General features: G+C 51.6%; 1 protein-coding gene across 1 annotated transcript in view; it reads right to left on the reverse strand.

Moving 5' to 3' along the window:
- Positions 1-2,987: 2,987 nt before the first annotated feature.
- The window catches only part of LOC131562113 (hydrocephalus-inducing protein homolog), a 30,606-nt gene continuing 21,560 nt past the window's right edge, over positions 2,988-12,033 (reverse strand). Inside the window, exons 14-16 of the mRNA XM_058811686.1 lie at positions 9,250-9,414; positions 4,733-5,014; positions 2,988-3,029 (exon numbers count right to left, since the gene is read on the reverse strand). Coding sequence (XP_058667669.1) covers positions 2,988-3,029; positions 4,733-5,014; positions 9,250-9,414 — 489 coding nt within the window. The remainder of the gene's footprint in view (positions 3,030-4,732; positions 5,015-9,249; positions 9,415-12,033) is intronic.

The raw sequence follows: 12,033 nt of genomic DNA on the forward strand, positions 1-12,033 counted from the left end.
GTGTGCATGTGTGAGTGACACAAGGACAGCGAGGGCAAGGATAAAAGGAACATGGCCTGAAAGCTTAACAGAGCTCAAACTTAACAGGACTTTACTTATACATTAACCTTAACTGATACTTTCAACCTCACAGTTTAGCAAAAGAGCAGAGTATAACAGCATGTAACCTAACTTAAACCTATGACTTCGCAATTTAACAGAGGAATAACACTTAACAATATTGAACTTAACATAAAACTTATACTAAAGGTAACTGCTTAGCAAAAGAAAACCTCTCAGCAGCATTTAACTTCACTTCGGCCTTGTGATTTAACCTTCCCTACAGGCCTGACTGACTCAGCTATCCAAGGCACTCAAGCCCCTCAGAGTGCAGCATTTCTGCCACATTTCCCCAGCACAGGCACTCCTGTGTGCACACAGACACAAAGAGTCAGTGCAAGGCACCTGTGAGCAATTCCCCTGAGGGCAGGAAATGCTCACTGTGGGTCCTTTGGCATCTCCCCAGCGGGTGAAGGGTTGACCCTGGAGGAGTGGGGGGATCGGCCCAGGCTCCGTCGTTGTTCAGGATCCCCGAGTGCAGCAAACGGGAGAGTTCCCGGCTGGGAGAGGCCCCACTCAGAGGGAGTGGCTGACCCAGGAGAGCTCCAAGGGCTCCTTTTGGAGCGCTGTTTGCAGGGCCCCAAGAGAGGGGCTTCAGTCCCAGCAATGGTTCATCCTGGCCGCACTTGGCACCAACAGCTTCCTTTGGCAGGGTGAGAACAGGGATGTTGTGCCGCTCAGAGAACACAAACAGGTCCCAGGACTGCTCCTATAGGAACCAGGAGCTGGTTGGGCAGCAGCAGTGCCTGGAGCAGACAGTGTTTGTGATGAGCTGCAGAGGAGCTGAGCCCAGGGGCTGTTGGCCAAGGCGAGCATTTGTTGCCCAGGGAGCATTTCTCAGCTGGCAGGGCGGCCTGAGAAGGGGAGGGGGGAATGCAGCAGCACAGGCCCATGGAACCAAGGGACCATTGTGACACTGTGGGGCCCTGTGAGACCAAGGGAGCATTGTGACACTGTGGGGCCCTGTGAGACCAAGAGACCATTGTGACACTGTGGGACCCTGTGACAACAAGGGACCATTGTGACACTGTGGGGCCTCATGGAATCATGGAGAGCACTGTGACGTTGCTGGGCCTCATGGATCCATGGGGACTGTACTGACGCTGTGTGGCTCCATGGAATGTAGGGATCATTGTGACACTGAGAGGCCTCATCAAAACAAGGGGCCATTGTGACAGCGTGGGTCTGCATGGAACCATGGAGACCATTCGGACACTTTGGGGTGTTATGGAACCAAGGGGCCATGGTGACACTGAGGGGCACCATGGAAACACAGAGACCATTGTGACACTCAGGGGACTCATGGAAACGCAGAGACCATTGTGACGCTGTGAGGCCTCATGGAATCAGTGAGACCATTGTGATCCTGGGAGGACCATTGTGATATTGTGGGGCCTCGTGAAACCAAGAGGCCTTTGTGACACTGCAGGTCTTCTTGTAATCAAGGGGCCATTGTGACACTGCTGGAACCCATGGAATCAAGTCACCATTCTGACACTGCGGGGCCCCATGGATCCAAGGAACCATTGTGACAATATGGAGCCCCACAAAACCAAGGGAACACAAAACAAGTCTGGCTGCTTTGGCCTCCCATAGACTGCCTGACTGGTCCAACTGACCTTTGCATGTTGAGTGTCACTTCTCATCTGCTGCTGAAACACTGAGGCTCTGTGCTTTCCTTCCCAATGGAAAAGAACTGTCCTCCTGCTCTAGGCACCCATGGCCAGAATTGGGATTTCACCTCCAAAGGTCCTTATATCCAGGGATTCTTCCAATAGGAATATTGCCAGGACAAGTCTGTCTGGCAGTGGTTTCACAAGGGTCACCTCTCATCCGTCCCCAAAACATTGGGAAAGGCTCCATGCTCTCCTTCCTAAGGAAAGAACTGTCCTGCTTCTCCAGGTGCCCATGGCTGAGATTGGGTTTCCACCTCCAAAATTCCCTAAATCCAAACTCTGCAATTACTGACAATCTAGCTGGCCGTGGCCTGCTGAGGCTCTCACTTGCCTTCCAAACCTTGAGGCTCTGTGCTTTCCTTCCCATGGAAAAGAACTGTCCTTCTCAGCCAGGTGCCCATGGCCACAATTGGGATTTCACCTCCAACACTGCCTGTTTTGACAGACTGGAGGAGATTGTTGGCTCTAAACATTTTGTGTGTGGGGGAGGAAGGGGCAGGTCCAGCCTTGCCCTGCCCTGTAAGCCCAGCCCTGCCCTGCCCTGTGACCCCAATCCCCTCAGGGGCCTTCAGTGGGTTTACGGTTTCTACCTGAAGGGCGGCACCCTGAACCCCCAGCACCGCCGTTCCACCCTGGGCACTGGGGCCCTCTTGGCTCTACTCAGTGCTGCCGCTGTACTCGGGGCACCCTAAACCCCGCTAGGGACCCGTGTCCCCCCACTGCAGGGATTGTGCGCGACTCACACTGCCCCGATCCTCCACGCACCCGGAGCTCCATTCAGGGCTTGCGTGCCAACTCACCAATTCATCTGCCACCTTTACTCAAATTTGGTGCACAGGAAAAACACCAGCCAGATATTTGTAAGAGGTCAAAATGACACAAAATTCTACTGGCAAAGTGCAAAAAATCAAGAACTTTGGAATAGGATTTAACGCAACATCAAATTACACATAAAACACTAATCATAGCAGGCTCTTCATTAACTTAGCCCATTTATCCTGGAAACATTAAAACACGTAAGCTGTTAGGGTATCCAAAAATGTTCCATATAAAGAGCATTAGAACAAGAAGAAAGAGAGAGAGACAGAAAGACAGAAGCTCTATAGAAAGACACATATATGACTAACAGCTCCTAGGGTTCCAGTGTGGGTGAGACACAAACCCCAGGAGAGGGCAGAGTCCATACCAGGGGCTCACCTTGTGCTCTATATTTTAAGCCCCCAGGCCCTTGTGAGCCTCCCCCAGGTGGGATTTCTGATCACACAGGCAATCAGGTTGCATTAGCACTGTACCCACTGTGTGACTGATTGACAGCTCATCCCACAGTGTCTCAGGACATTGATCTCATCCAGCCTCTGACAGTGACCATGGTGACACAGGGGAACCTCATGGAACCGTGGGTCAGTTGTGACAATGTGGGTCCAAGGACACACCGGGGGATGTCATAGGTAGAATAATGATAGAAGAAAAGTATTACCGCGCCTGAGTGGGCGCTGCTGGTGATAGAGAGACGGTGAATCTTGTTTCTTGAATCAGAAGGCTTGATTTATTAAGATATTATATATAATACATTATGACTATACTAATAAGAATATAGAGAGAGGTTTGCAGAGCAGCTAGGCTAGCTAGGAAGAGATAGAAAAGAATCCCAACAAAGCTGTGGCCAAGGACTCAGTCCTCTGGCTTACACTTTGTGATTGGCCCTTAATTATAAACATGGGAACATGAACCAATCACCAATCAAAATAGGTGCCCCTGTTGCATTCACCAGCAGCCGATAATAATTGTTTATGTTCTCCTCTGAGGCTTCAGCCTTCAAGAAGACACAGAAATCTGAAATAAAGGATTTCTGTGAAAAAATGTCTGCGACATCTCACCTTTCTAAATTGTATAAAATAAAAAAAATGCTGATGTGGAATGAACAGGAAATTTCTTTACCTGTAGAATATACAATAACTAACAAATCACTAGAACAATGCTACAATATAAGAAAAATGCAAAATACAATGCAAAGAGAATTTGAGTCCATGCAGCTGAGTTGCAGGAACAGTCCAAGAGCCAAAGTTGTTTCCCTTGGAATATCTGAGAGTCCTTTTTGGTCCTGAAAACAACTTGCTGCAAAAGGAATCCCATCAATAGTTATCAAAAAACCATTGACAGTCATAACACAATTTTTAAACAGTTTGTGGAATGTCCTTTCTGGCCCTTCAATGCTTCAGAGCTGCTGCCCGCTGTTTTCAATCTTTTTTATTTAATTTTAATTTTTTTTTTTTTTTTTATTGAAAAACAAAAGAGCAGCACCCGAGCAGTGCCAGACAAGGAAAGGCCCTGGGGGCTCTGGCCCATGCTGAACCAGGAACCCCAAAACTGGCTCACAAAGGGGGACCAGGACCGGTAGGAGAAACCAGAGTCCCCAAAAACATAAGGAGGCCACGCAGTGGGACCAGCCCAGGAATTTTTTGAGCCCAACGCCCCAGGCCAAACCCATGAGGAAGGCTCTGCATATCCACAGGCCTGAACCCTGCTGCCAGTACAATGGCAGCACGGGTAGTGAGACGCTTCCTTTCCCCTAAACCACTGAGGCATGCCAGCAGCAGGGAAATAGAAGCTGCCCCGAGAATCTTCATCTCGGGTCTGGGAATGTTTGTTTCCCACAGCAACATGTCACCACCCCCACCGGGCTGGGGACCAGAGGCAGAACTTTCGGGAGCCCCCTCCCCCTCGCCGCTAGGGCACAAGATGGGCGGCAGAGATGGCAGCCTCTATGGGACAGCAACCGAAACACCACCCCCCAAACCGCCGAGCTTGAAAGCCGGCAGCTGGACTGCCGCAAGAGTCAGCTGGCGGGCAGCCCCCGCTCCACTGAAGGAGAGACCAGACTCCGGGGCTGCTTCCTGGAGCGGGCCCGGGGCTGGCGGGCCGGCCATGGGGGGCGCTGGGCCAGGGTGGGGGCCCACGGGGCTGTGGATGACGCTGGGGCTGGCCTGGAACGCGGCAGTGACTCTGGCCACGGAGGAGCCGGCCGAGGAGGGAATCACGCTGATCGTGGGATCAGCCGCGGGCTGCTCCGAGAGTCCCGCAGGTTCAGCGCCGTTTTCTGCCGCTGACTCTGGGACTGTCTCGGCTTGAAGCGGCGGGGATGCGCGAGAACCCACCTCCGCCGCGTCCCCCAGCCCTGAAAGCAGCGGCAGGCACGACACGGGGCCGGCGCCGTGCCCCGCCGCTGACTCCGGGGTCTGCTGCAGAGGCGCAGTCGCAGTCTCCTTCGGAGCGCAAACAGGCAGCAGTGGAGCCGGGAGAAGCGGCGGGGCATCGCTGTTGCTTAGCAACAGGTCAATCGCCGAAAGTGCTGTTCTCTTCTGCCTTCTCCGACACAGGCTCTGGCGGGGGCGGGGAGGCCGGTGAAACCGCGGGCGGGACCTCCTGGAGTGACGGCTCTAGCAGGGGCGTGGAGGAAGCCTCGGAGACCGGTGCCGCTCCGATGTGTGAAGGAGGCGGAGTCTGAGAGGCCGGCGCTGGCTTGAGCGGCCACTCCCATCCCCCCGGAAAGAGAGAAGGGGGGGGAGGACAACACTCCATCTGAGCATGCTCCGGAGCAAGAGTAAAAAAAACTTCTTCGCGCCGCGAAGTTTCAGCCCCCCGCGCCGCGAAGCGGGGGGGGCGAAAAGCCCAAAGTCATCACCCATGGGGTCTTCTGCCAAGGGCGGTGGAAACGGAGCTTGTCCATAACAGTTAGAGATCCATTGAAAACAAGCTGCTCTGCGCTTCAGGACTGGGAAAAGCTTTATAAATGCTGGGTAGATAGAAGGCAACACGCGTCCCTGACTGTAGACGCACTGGATAATTGAGTCCATGCACTCCCAGACGAAAACATCTAAAGCGTACAGGACATCAGTAAAAAACCCAAAAAGCTTTGCCCATCGAAAGAACCCATAGATATCTGTTTCTGACAAAAAGCAACCATCTTCTCTGCACCAATATTTCCAGAGGGCAATAAGCTTTTCCTCTGAAGCGGAGAACTGAATCTCTTCTGGCAAGGCATGTGTCTGCCAAACGAACAGCCACAAGCTATGAAGGGCTGGTTCATCAGGGATAGAAAAGCCCACAGTACCTTCTAAAAGAGTCCAGCTTGCTCTGGCCAGCTCCACAGGTCTGCTGCCCTTTTCCATCATCTTTCCTGATGGTTTTCCAGAAGAAGGTTCTGTTGTGGTCAGCCTTGGCTGTGAACTCTGTCCAAATCAGGATCTTCAGTTCTTCAGCTCCTGGCTTGAATCCACTTTCTTTGGTCACTTCAAAGCAACCATCAAATGCCACACATACAGGATTTTACCCAGTGCAGCAATTTTGCTCCTCTGGTCTTATTAAATTAATTTTTGCTCTGACACGTCGGGTCACCAGATATTACCGCGCCTGAGTGGGCGCTGCTGGTGATAAAGAGACGGTGAATCTTGTTTCTTGAATCAGAAAGCTGAATTTATTAATATAAGATATAATACATTATAGTTATACTAGAAAGAATAAGGAGAGAGGTTTGCAGAGCAGCTAGGCTAGCTAGGAAGAGATAGAAAAGAATCCCAACAAAGCTGTGGCCAAGGACTCAGTCCCCTGGCTTACACTTTGTGATTGGCCCTTAATTATAAACATGGGAACATGAACCAATCACCAATCAAAATAGGTGCCCCTGTTGCATTCCCCAGAAGCTGATAATAATTGTTTATGTTCTCCTCTGAGGCCTCAGCCTTCCAGAAGACACAGAAAACTGAAAGAAAGGATTTCTGTGAAAAAATGTCTGCGACAGAAAAGCCTTTTGAAATGAAGCCTTGTTCAGCCACATCAATAGCTGGCCTATCATCTCTTCTGTGTGCAACTAAGCAGTTACAAGTTCCCATGTGAAGCTATTTTGAGAATGAGACTTTGTGACCATTCTATTCTGAGGGTGAAAAACAAATGCACCTGCAATAACAAGTAATTTGTCCCGTGAGAATCAGTGAAGAGGTAAACAATACAATAGAGAGATTTGATGCACAAGTAAAATCTATTTTATTAACCAATAATCGACTAACTGATAAGAAACCTTTGAATGAACTAAAGGTGCACACAAGGTCTGTTAAACTGTGTAAAATGAGTTGTATGAATAAAGAATAAAGAGTTCTTCTCCATCTTAGCTTAGTCCTATGGGATTTCAGTTCCCCCCTTCTTGACGGCTTTGGGTTCTCCCTTCTTTGGAGCTTTGGGTTCCGCCTTCTTTGGGTCTTTGTCTTCCTTCTTCTCTGGGATCTTGGTTTCCTTCCTCTCTGATGCTTTGGTGTCCTTCTTCTCTGATGCTTTGATTTTCTTCCCTTCTGATGCTTTGCTTTCCTTCCTCTCTGGGATTTTGGTTTCTTTTTTTGGAATTTTGGTTTCCTTATTCTCTCGGGTCTTGGTTTTCCCCTTTGCTGGTATTGGAGGTTGCTTGCCAACAGAGACACTCTTCTTTCCCTTCTTCTGCCTCTCTTCCTCCTTCCTCCTCTCTTCCTCCTCTAAGGCTTTTGCCTCCTCCTCGACCTTTTGAGCTGGCTCCTTCAGCTCCCTTCTGCAGACAAAACAGAAAATATGGCTGAGAGTCCCACCAGAACCTTGGGCTCCCTCGTCCTGGCTGGCCCTGCACTTCATTCCTTGACCCTGAGGCCATTTCCGTGAATTCTCCTCAACCCACAGAGGTTGGGAACATCCCAAGTGAGGGCATGGGTGGAAGGGGACCTCCAGGACCGGCCAAACCTGAGCTTTGCCATCATAAGGTCTTGACTGTGCAAGCTCCCTCTGAAGGCACAGCCAGACCCCTCCAGCCCCTGCCAAAGGCTGATCCAGCAGCTCTCTGCACTGGTGCCTGGAAACGCCCTTTGTCTCTTGGCTTCCCAGTTTAAAGCAGAGCACAGATTGCTGACATCTGCTTAGCTCTCCTACAGTTCTTACTCAGCTCATTCAGCCCCCTTCTCCCTGGGCATAGCTGAAGCATGATTTTAAAGAGTTCAGATTTCAGCTGAGGGTTAGAAGCAATTCCCATTGATCAGGATGTAGGTTAGATAGGCAGACCATAGGTTAATGATTATGAGATGCTTAAGCTGGAGCAGATTGTTCTATTGTTTACCATTAGGAGAGGGAAGTGGAGGAAGTGAACTGTTATAAGAACATCTTGAAACCAGTAGAACAATGGTTAGCACCTGGGCTTGATGTCAATCAATCACTAAGCAGGGGACCTTGGATGGTGCCAGAGGGTCACAGAGACCTGATGAAGACATTCCTGACTTCACCCCCTAAGACCACTGACCCAATTCGAGACACCAACCCAATTCAAGGGAAGAATTGCACAGGAGTGAAGGACCAATGACCTCATTTGAATACAGAGCAGGGATGGGAGGTGCTGGGGTTGTGCAGATGTATTGTGTGTAAGATCTTGGGAAATAAAGAGAGGGCAAAGAACCTTGGACAGCGCGGTCACGCCTTTTAGGGACGGCTCTGGTGCCACCCGCCGGTGTTAATAAACATCCCACTGTCTAACTTTAATTAGTTAGAGAGTCTCTGCCCGTGATCTTCGGTTTTAACGACTCCTAGCCTGCTCCTTCATGAGAACAATCCTATCAGTCAGAAAGCAAAGGCTGCAGGAACTCCTCTCCTGCAAGACAGGCTCTTGTCGGGCAGATTTCCTGCTGGAACCCAGCTGGGACCAAGCAAACCAGTGCTGGCTGCCATGGAAACCACTGGAAGCAGCCTCGTCCGTCTCCTCCCCATGAAACCAACTTCAGCCTGGCCTGAAGAAGTCCTGATGCACAGGCTTGCTTTAAGCACCTCCACTCCCAGCTCCACACTTGGCCTGTGTGTCCTGAGCTGGGCTGCCTTGCTGGAGCTGAGCTTCTCCTGTGCTTGCCTACGGCTGCAGCTGCAGGGGAGCCTAAAGCACAGGAGTTTTTCTGGCTGCTATGCCACCATAAGGAGAACCCTGGCAGATCAGCAGTGCAAGGACTTCATCTGTGGCAGGAGCAGGACCCAAAGCAAGGTTTGCTCTGTGCCCCACGCCTGCCCATACCACAATCCCACTGTTCTGGTGAAGAAGGCAGATGATGAAGAAGATGCCACTCAACACCATGGACTTCAAGACACCTCTAAATGCGGTGCCAAGGCAGGCCCAGAGCCCAGCTCCCCGCAGGCAGCAGCTAAGCCAGGAGGGCTCAGCACTCAAATAGAGAAGATGATGTTCTGTCTCAACAGAAGAAGGTCCTTCCTCTCTTGGCAGCCAGGGAGCTCAGAGTGGCCATCCCTATGTTGCTGCTGGCCTTTGCTCTGCAGCTCCTCTGAGCTCAGAGGCCTTGGAGCAGGGAAGCCCTGCAGGGACAATAACCCGTGGCAGAGCAGGAACCCACGGAAGGCTGACTCACCTGTCCCTGAGAGAGGCCTGAGAGCCACAGTTGATCTCCTGGGGGCTCAGGGAGGAGCTGACACGTGAGGCCGCCCTGGGCACCAGCACCTCAGAGGTGGAGCCTCCCTCCATGTGGCACAGCTCCGGGACATTGCAGGTGGTGTTGAGGTGGCCAGAGAAGGTGGAGGTGACCTGCTGGCTCTCTCCTGGCTGCAGCACACCTGGCAGTGGCAGGATATTGAAAGCCTGGATGGAAGACAAGAGAGATTGAGGTGTTGAGCATGGAAATGGATGCAGAAGAGCATCTTGGAGCTGTAGCCAGAGGGGCCTATTCCCCAAACACTGCCAGAATCACCCTCACCTCATCCTGCATCCATGCCATTGACCAGTGCAGGGACCATGGGGAAAATCTTCTCCCATACTCACAGCACAATGCATTAATTAGTACATTACATGAAAGTGAACTAGGATGTCTCCTGGCAGTAGAAATTCTCTCTGATGCACAATTTGCCATTACAAAGTTTCAAAACTTCCTGCTTTTAGAAAAGGAGGAGACTCAGAGTGAGAGCTCTTGGAGCTGAGGGAAGGAGTCCAGCCCAGCTCATCTGACTCCTGAGGCTCTTCCCCTCTCTCTCTGATTTAAATGCTTCTTTCTCAAGGTGCTACAGCAAAATCTCCTGCAACAATTTCCTGTGGAGCACTTGAGGAGTTCCAGGGGGAGCAGTGCCCTCCACAGGTGCTGCACAGCATCCTTGGGCAGCCCTGCAACGTGTCCTGCACGGCCTCTCCAACAAGCAGCTGCTCCAGCAGCACTTTGCGATGGCCTGCAGGGATGGGAGGCCCCTCTGTGGCCAATGCTGAGGGCCCCCAGTGGCACTGGCAGCTCCAGCCCTGCTTGCCACACTGACAATGGGCAAGGGAGTCAGATTCCCTCTTGCCTTCTCTGCTCCCAGGGCAGTGTGCGCCACGTCCAGGGAGCACCTGAATCCCTCCAAGCCTCGAGGCAGGTGAGGGTGCTCAGGATTTGGTGCTGGCACCCAAAAAACAAGCCATTTTCTGTGCTGGGAGGAAGAGACAGCCCCTCTGCAAAGTCTGCCTTTGTCAGACAGCTCCAGGGCCAGCAGTGCAATAGCAGCTCTGGGTGAAAGCAGAGCCCTGCAAACAGGGAGTCTGGCTGCCTTGGGAAGAGGGTCCATGGAGATCAGCATAATCCCAGCTTGCTCTGTGAGGGAAGCTGGAGGTGTTACCATGATGATGCAGAGAAAAGCCTCATCTTACACTGGGAAGGAAACAAGGCAAAAAAATCCCACACTCAGCACAGGCCTGTAGGATCTGAGCCAGCTTCTCCAAGGAAAACTCTCCTATTTCTCCCTCCCCCTCAGCCCATGTCCAGCCACTGGCCCTGCTGCCCAGCCCACTGTCAGGGCACAGCACAGCAGGGCAGCAAAAAGGGAGCTCAGCATGAGCAGGACTTGGTGCTGGCAGGCTGGGGAGGCAAAGCAAGCAGTCGGTGTACAAGAAAATCTACCTCTGCTCCTGAAGAGTGGGTAAAATCCTGCACTTCTTTCAGGGCTCTGGCTGCCTCCTCCTGCCCAGTCCTGAAGTGCCTCCATCGAGTTGCCGCACAATCCAGACTGGTTCTCCTCTCCTTCGGTGGCTGGGGTTTGAATTTAGGTGGGTGGAGCTCATCTCTGGAAAATAAATAACTATGAACAGGGACCTGCAGTGGGAGAGAGGGAGGGAGGGACACCTGCACGAGCAGCTCCTGGCCAGGATGCAGCCCCTGGCTGGGTGCTGGCTCGTTGGACTGAGAAATGGTTTGATCCAGCCCTTCCCAATCCAGGCTGGGGCAGGTCTGTTCTAAAGGCAGCCCAGGGATGGCACTGAGGTGCTGCAGCAGCTGCAACTGCTCGCATTGAGCAATTACAGAGGACAGGCATTTACACCTGGTGGGGATGCAAAAAGCACAGTGGGAGAGGAAAAGACAGAGAAGGCAGCAAAAAGGTGAGATTTGAGACACCGAGGGGCAGACCCAGCCAGTGCCCAGCCAGCACAGCCCACCCAGTGCCCAAGGCCAGAAACTCTGCAGCTCCACCAGGGATTTATCAGGAATGTTCCCCTGACACCGCTGGGGGGTTGGTTGACATTTTACAACACTCCCAGGTGACTCAGGTCGCATTCCCCATCCATCCTTCCTTCCATCCATACATACACAGGCTGTGGTGCTGGGATCCTGCCAAGCTCTGCCAGCCTTGGGCTTGGGGAGATTTCTGCCAGCCGTCCTGAGCTCCGTAATTGTGCTCTCTGTTCCAGGAAGCAAGCAAGAAAGATTTTAAAAAACCCAAAACAAACCACAACAGAGAAACCTAAAAAACCTTCAACAGCTCAACCCTGCTCAAGTTATTTCTTTAGGGACAGCTACCACTCTCCAGCTGAAATGCTGGGCTTTTGGGGAAAAAGAAAATTACATGTTCTCCTCCAAATTGAAAAGGATTAAGCTAAGAGAACCTTTCAAACTAAAAGTTACTGTCCGAAAGGTTTTATCTTTGCAAGAAATCTCTAGGTAAGACCAGCCTGACGGTTAAACAACTGGTTCTTCTGGTGGGGAGAAACCCTCCTCTTTAAGGGAAGCAGCCTGATAGTTAAAAGCAACTGTTTGCTCAAACTTCAGGCTCCCTGGCACAGCCTGCATTGCCTTTCCTTCCTGTTCACTGATTTACAGGCAGTGCCACGACGGCCCGGGTTCAGATGTTTGGTGCCATCCGGGGAATTTGGCATTGCCATTTCCATATGTTTTAATCGAAGTTTCAGTCCTTGCAACCACTCTTCAAATGCCAGCTTTCCTTTCTTTTACAGAAAGCTCAA

Source organism: Ammospiza caudacuta, chromosome 10, assembly GCF_027887145.1.
Source record: "Ammospiza caudacuta isolate bAmmCau1 chromosome 10, bAmmCau1.pri, whole genome shotgun sequence".
Taxonomy (NCBI): Eukaryota; Metazoa; Chordata; class Aves; order Passeriformes; family Passerellidae; genus Ammospiza; species Ammospiza caudacuta.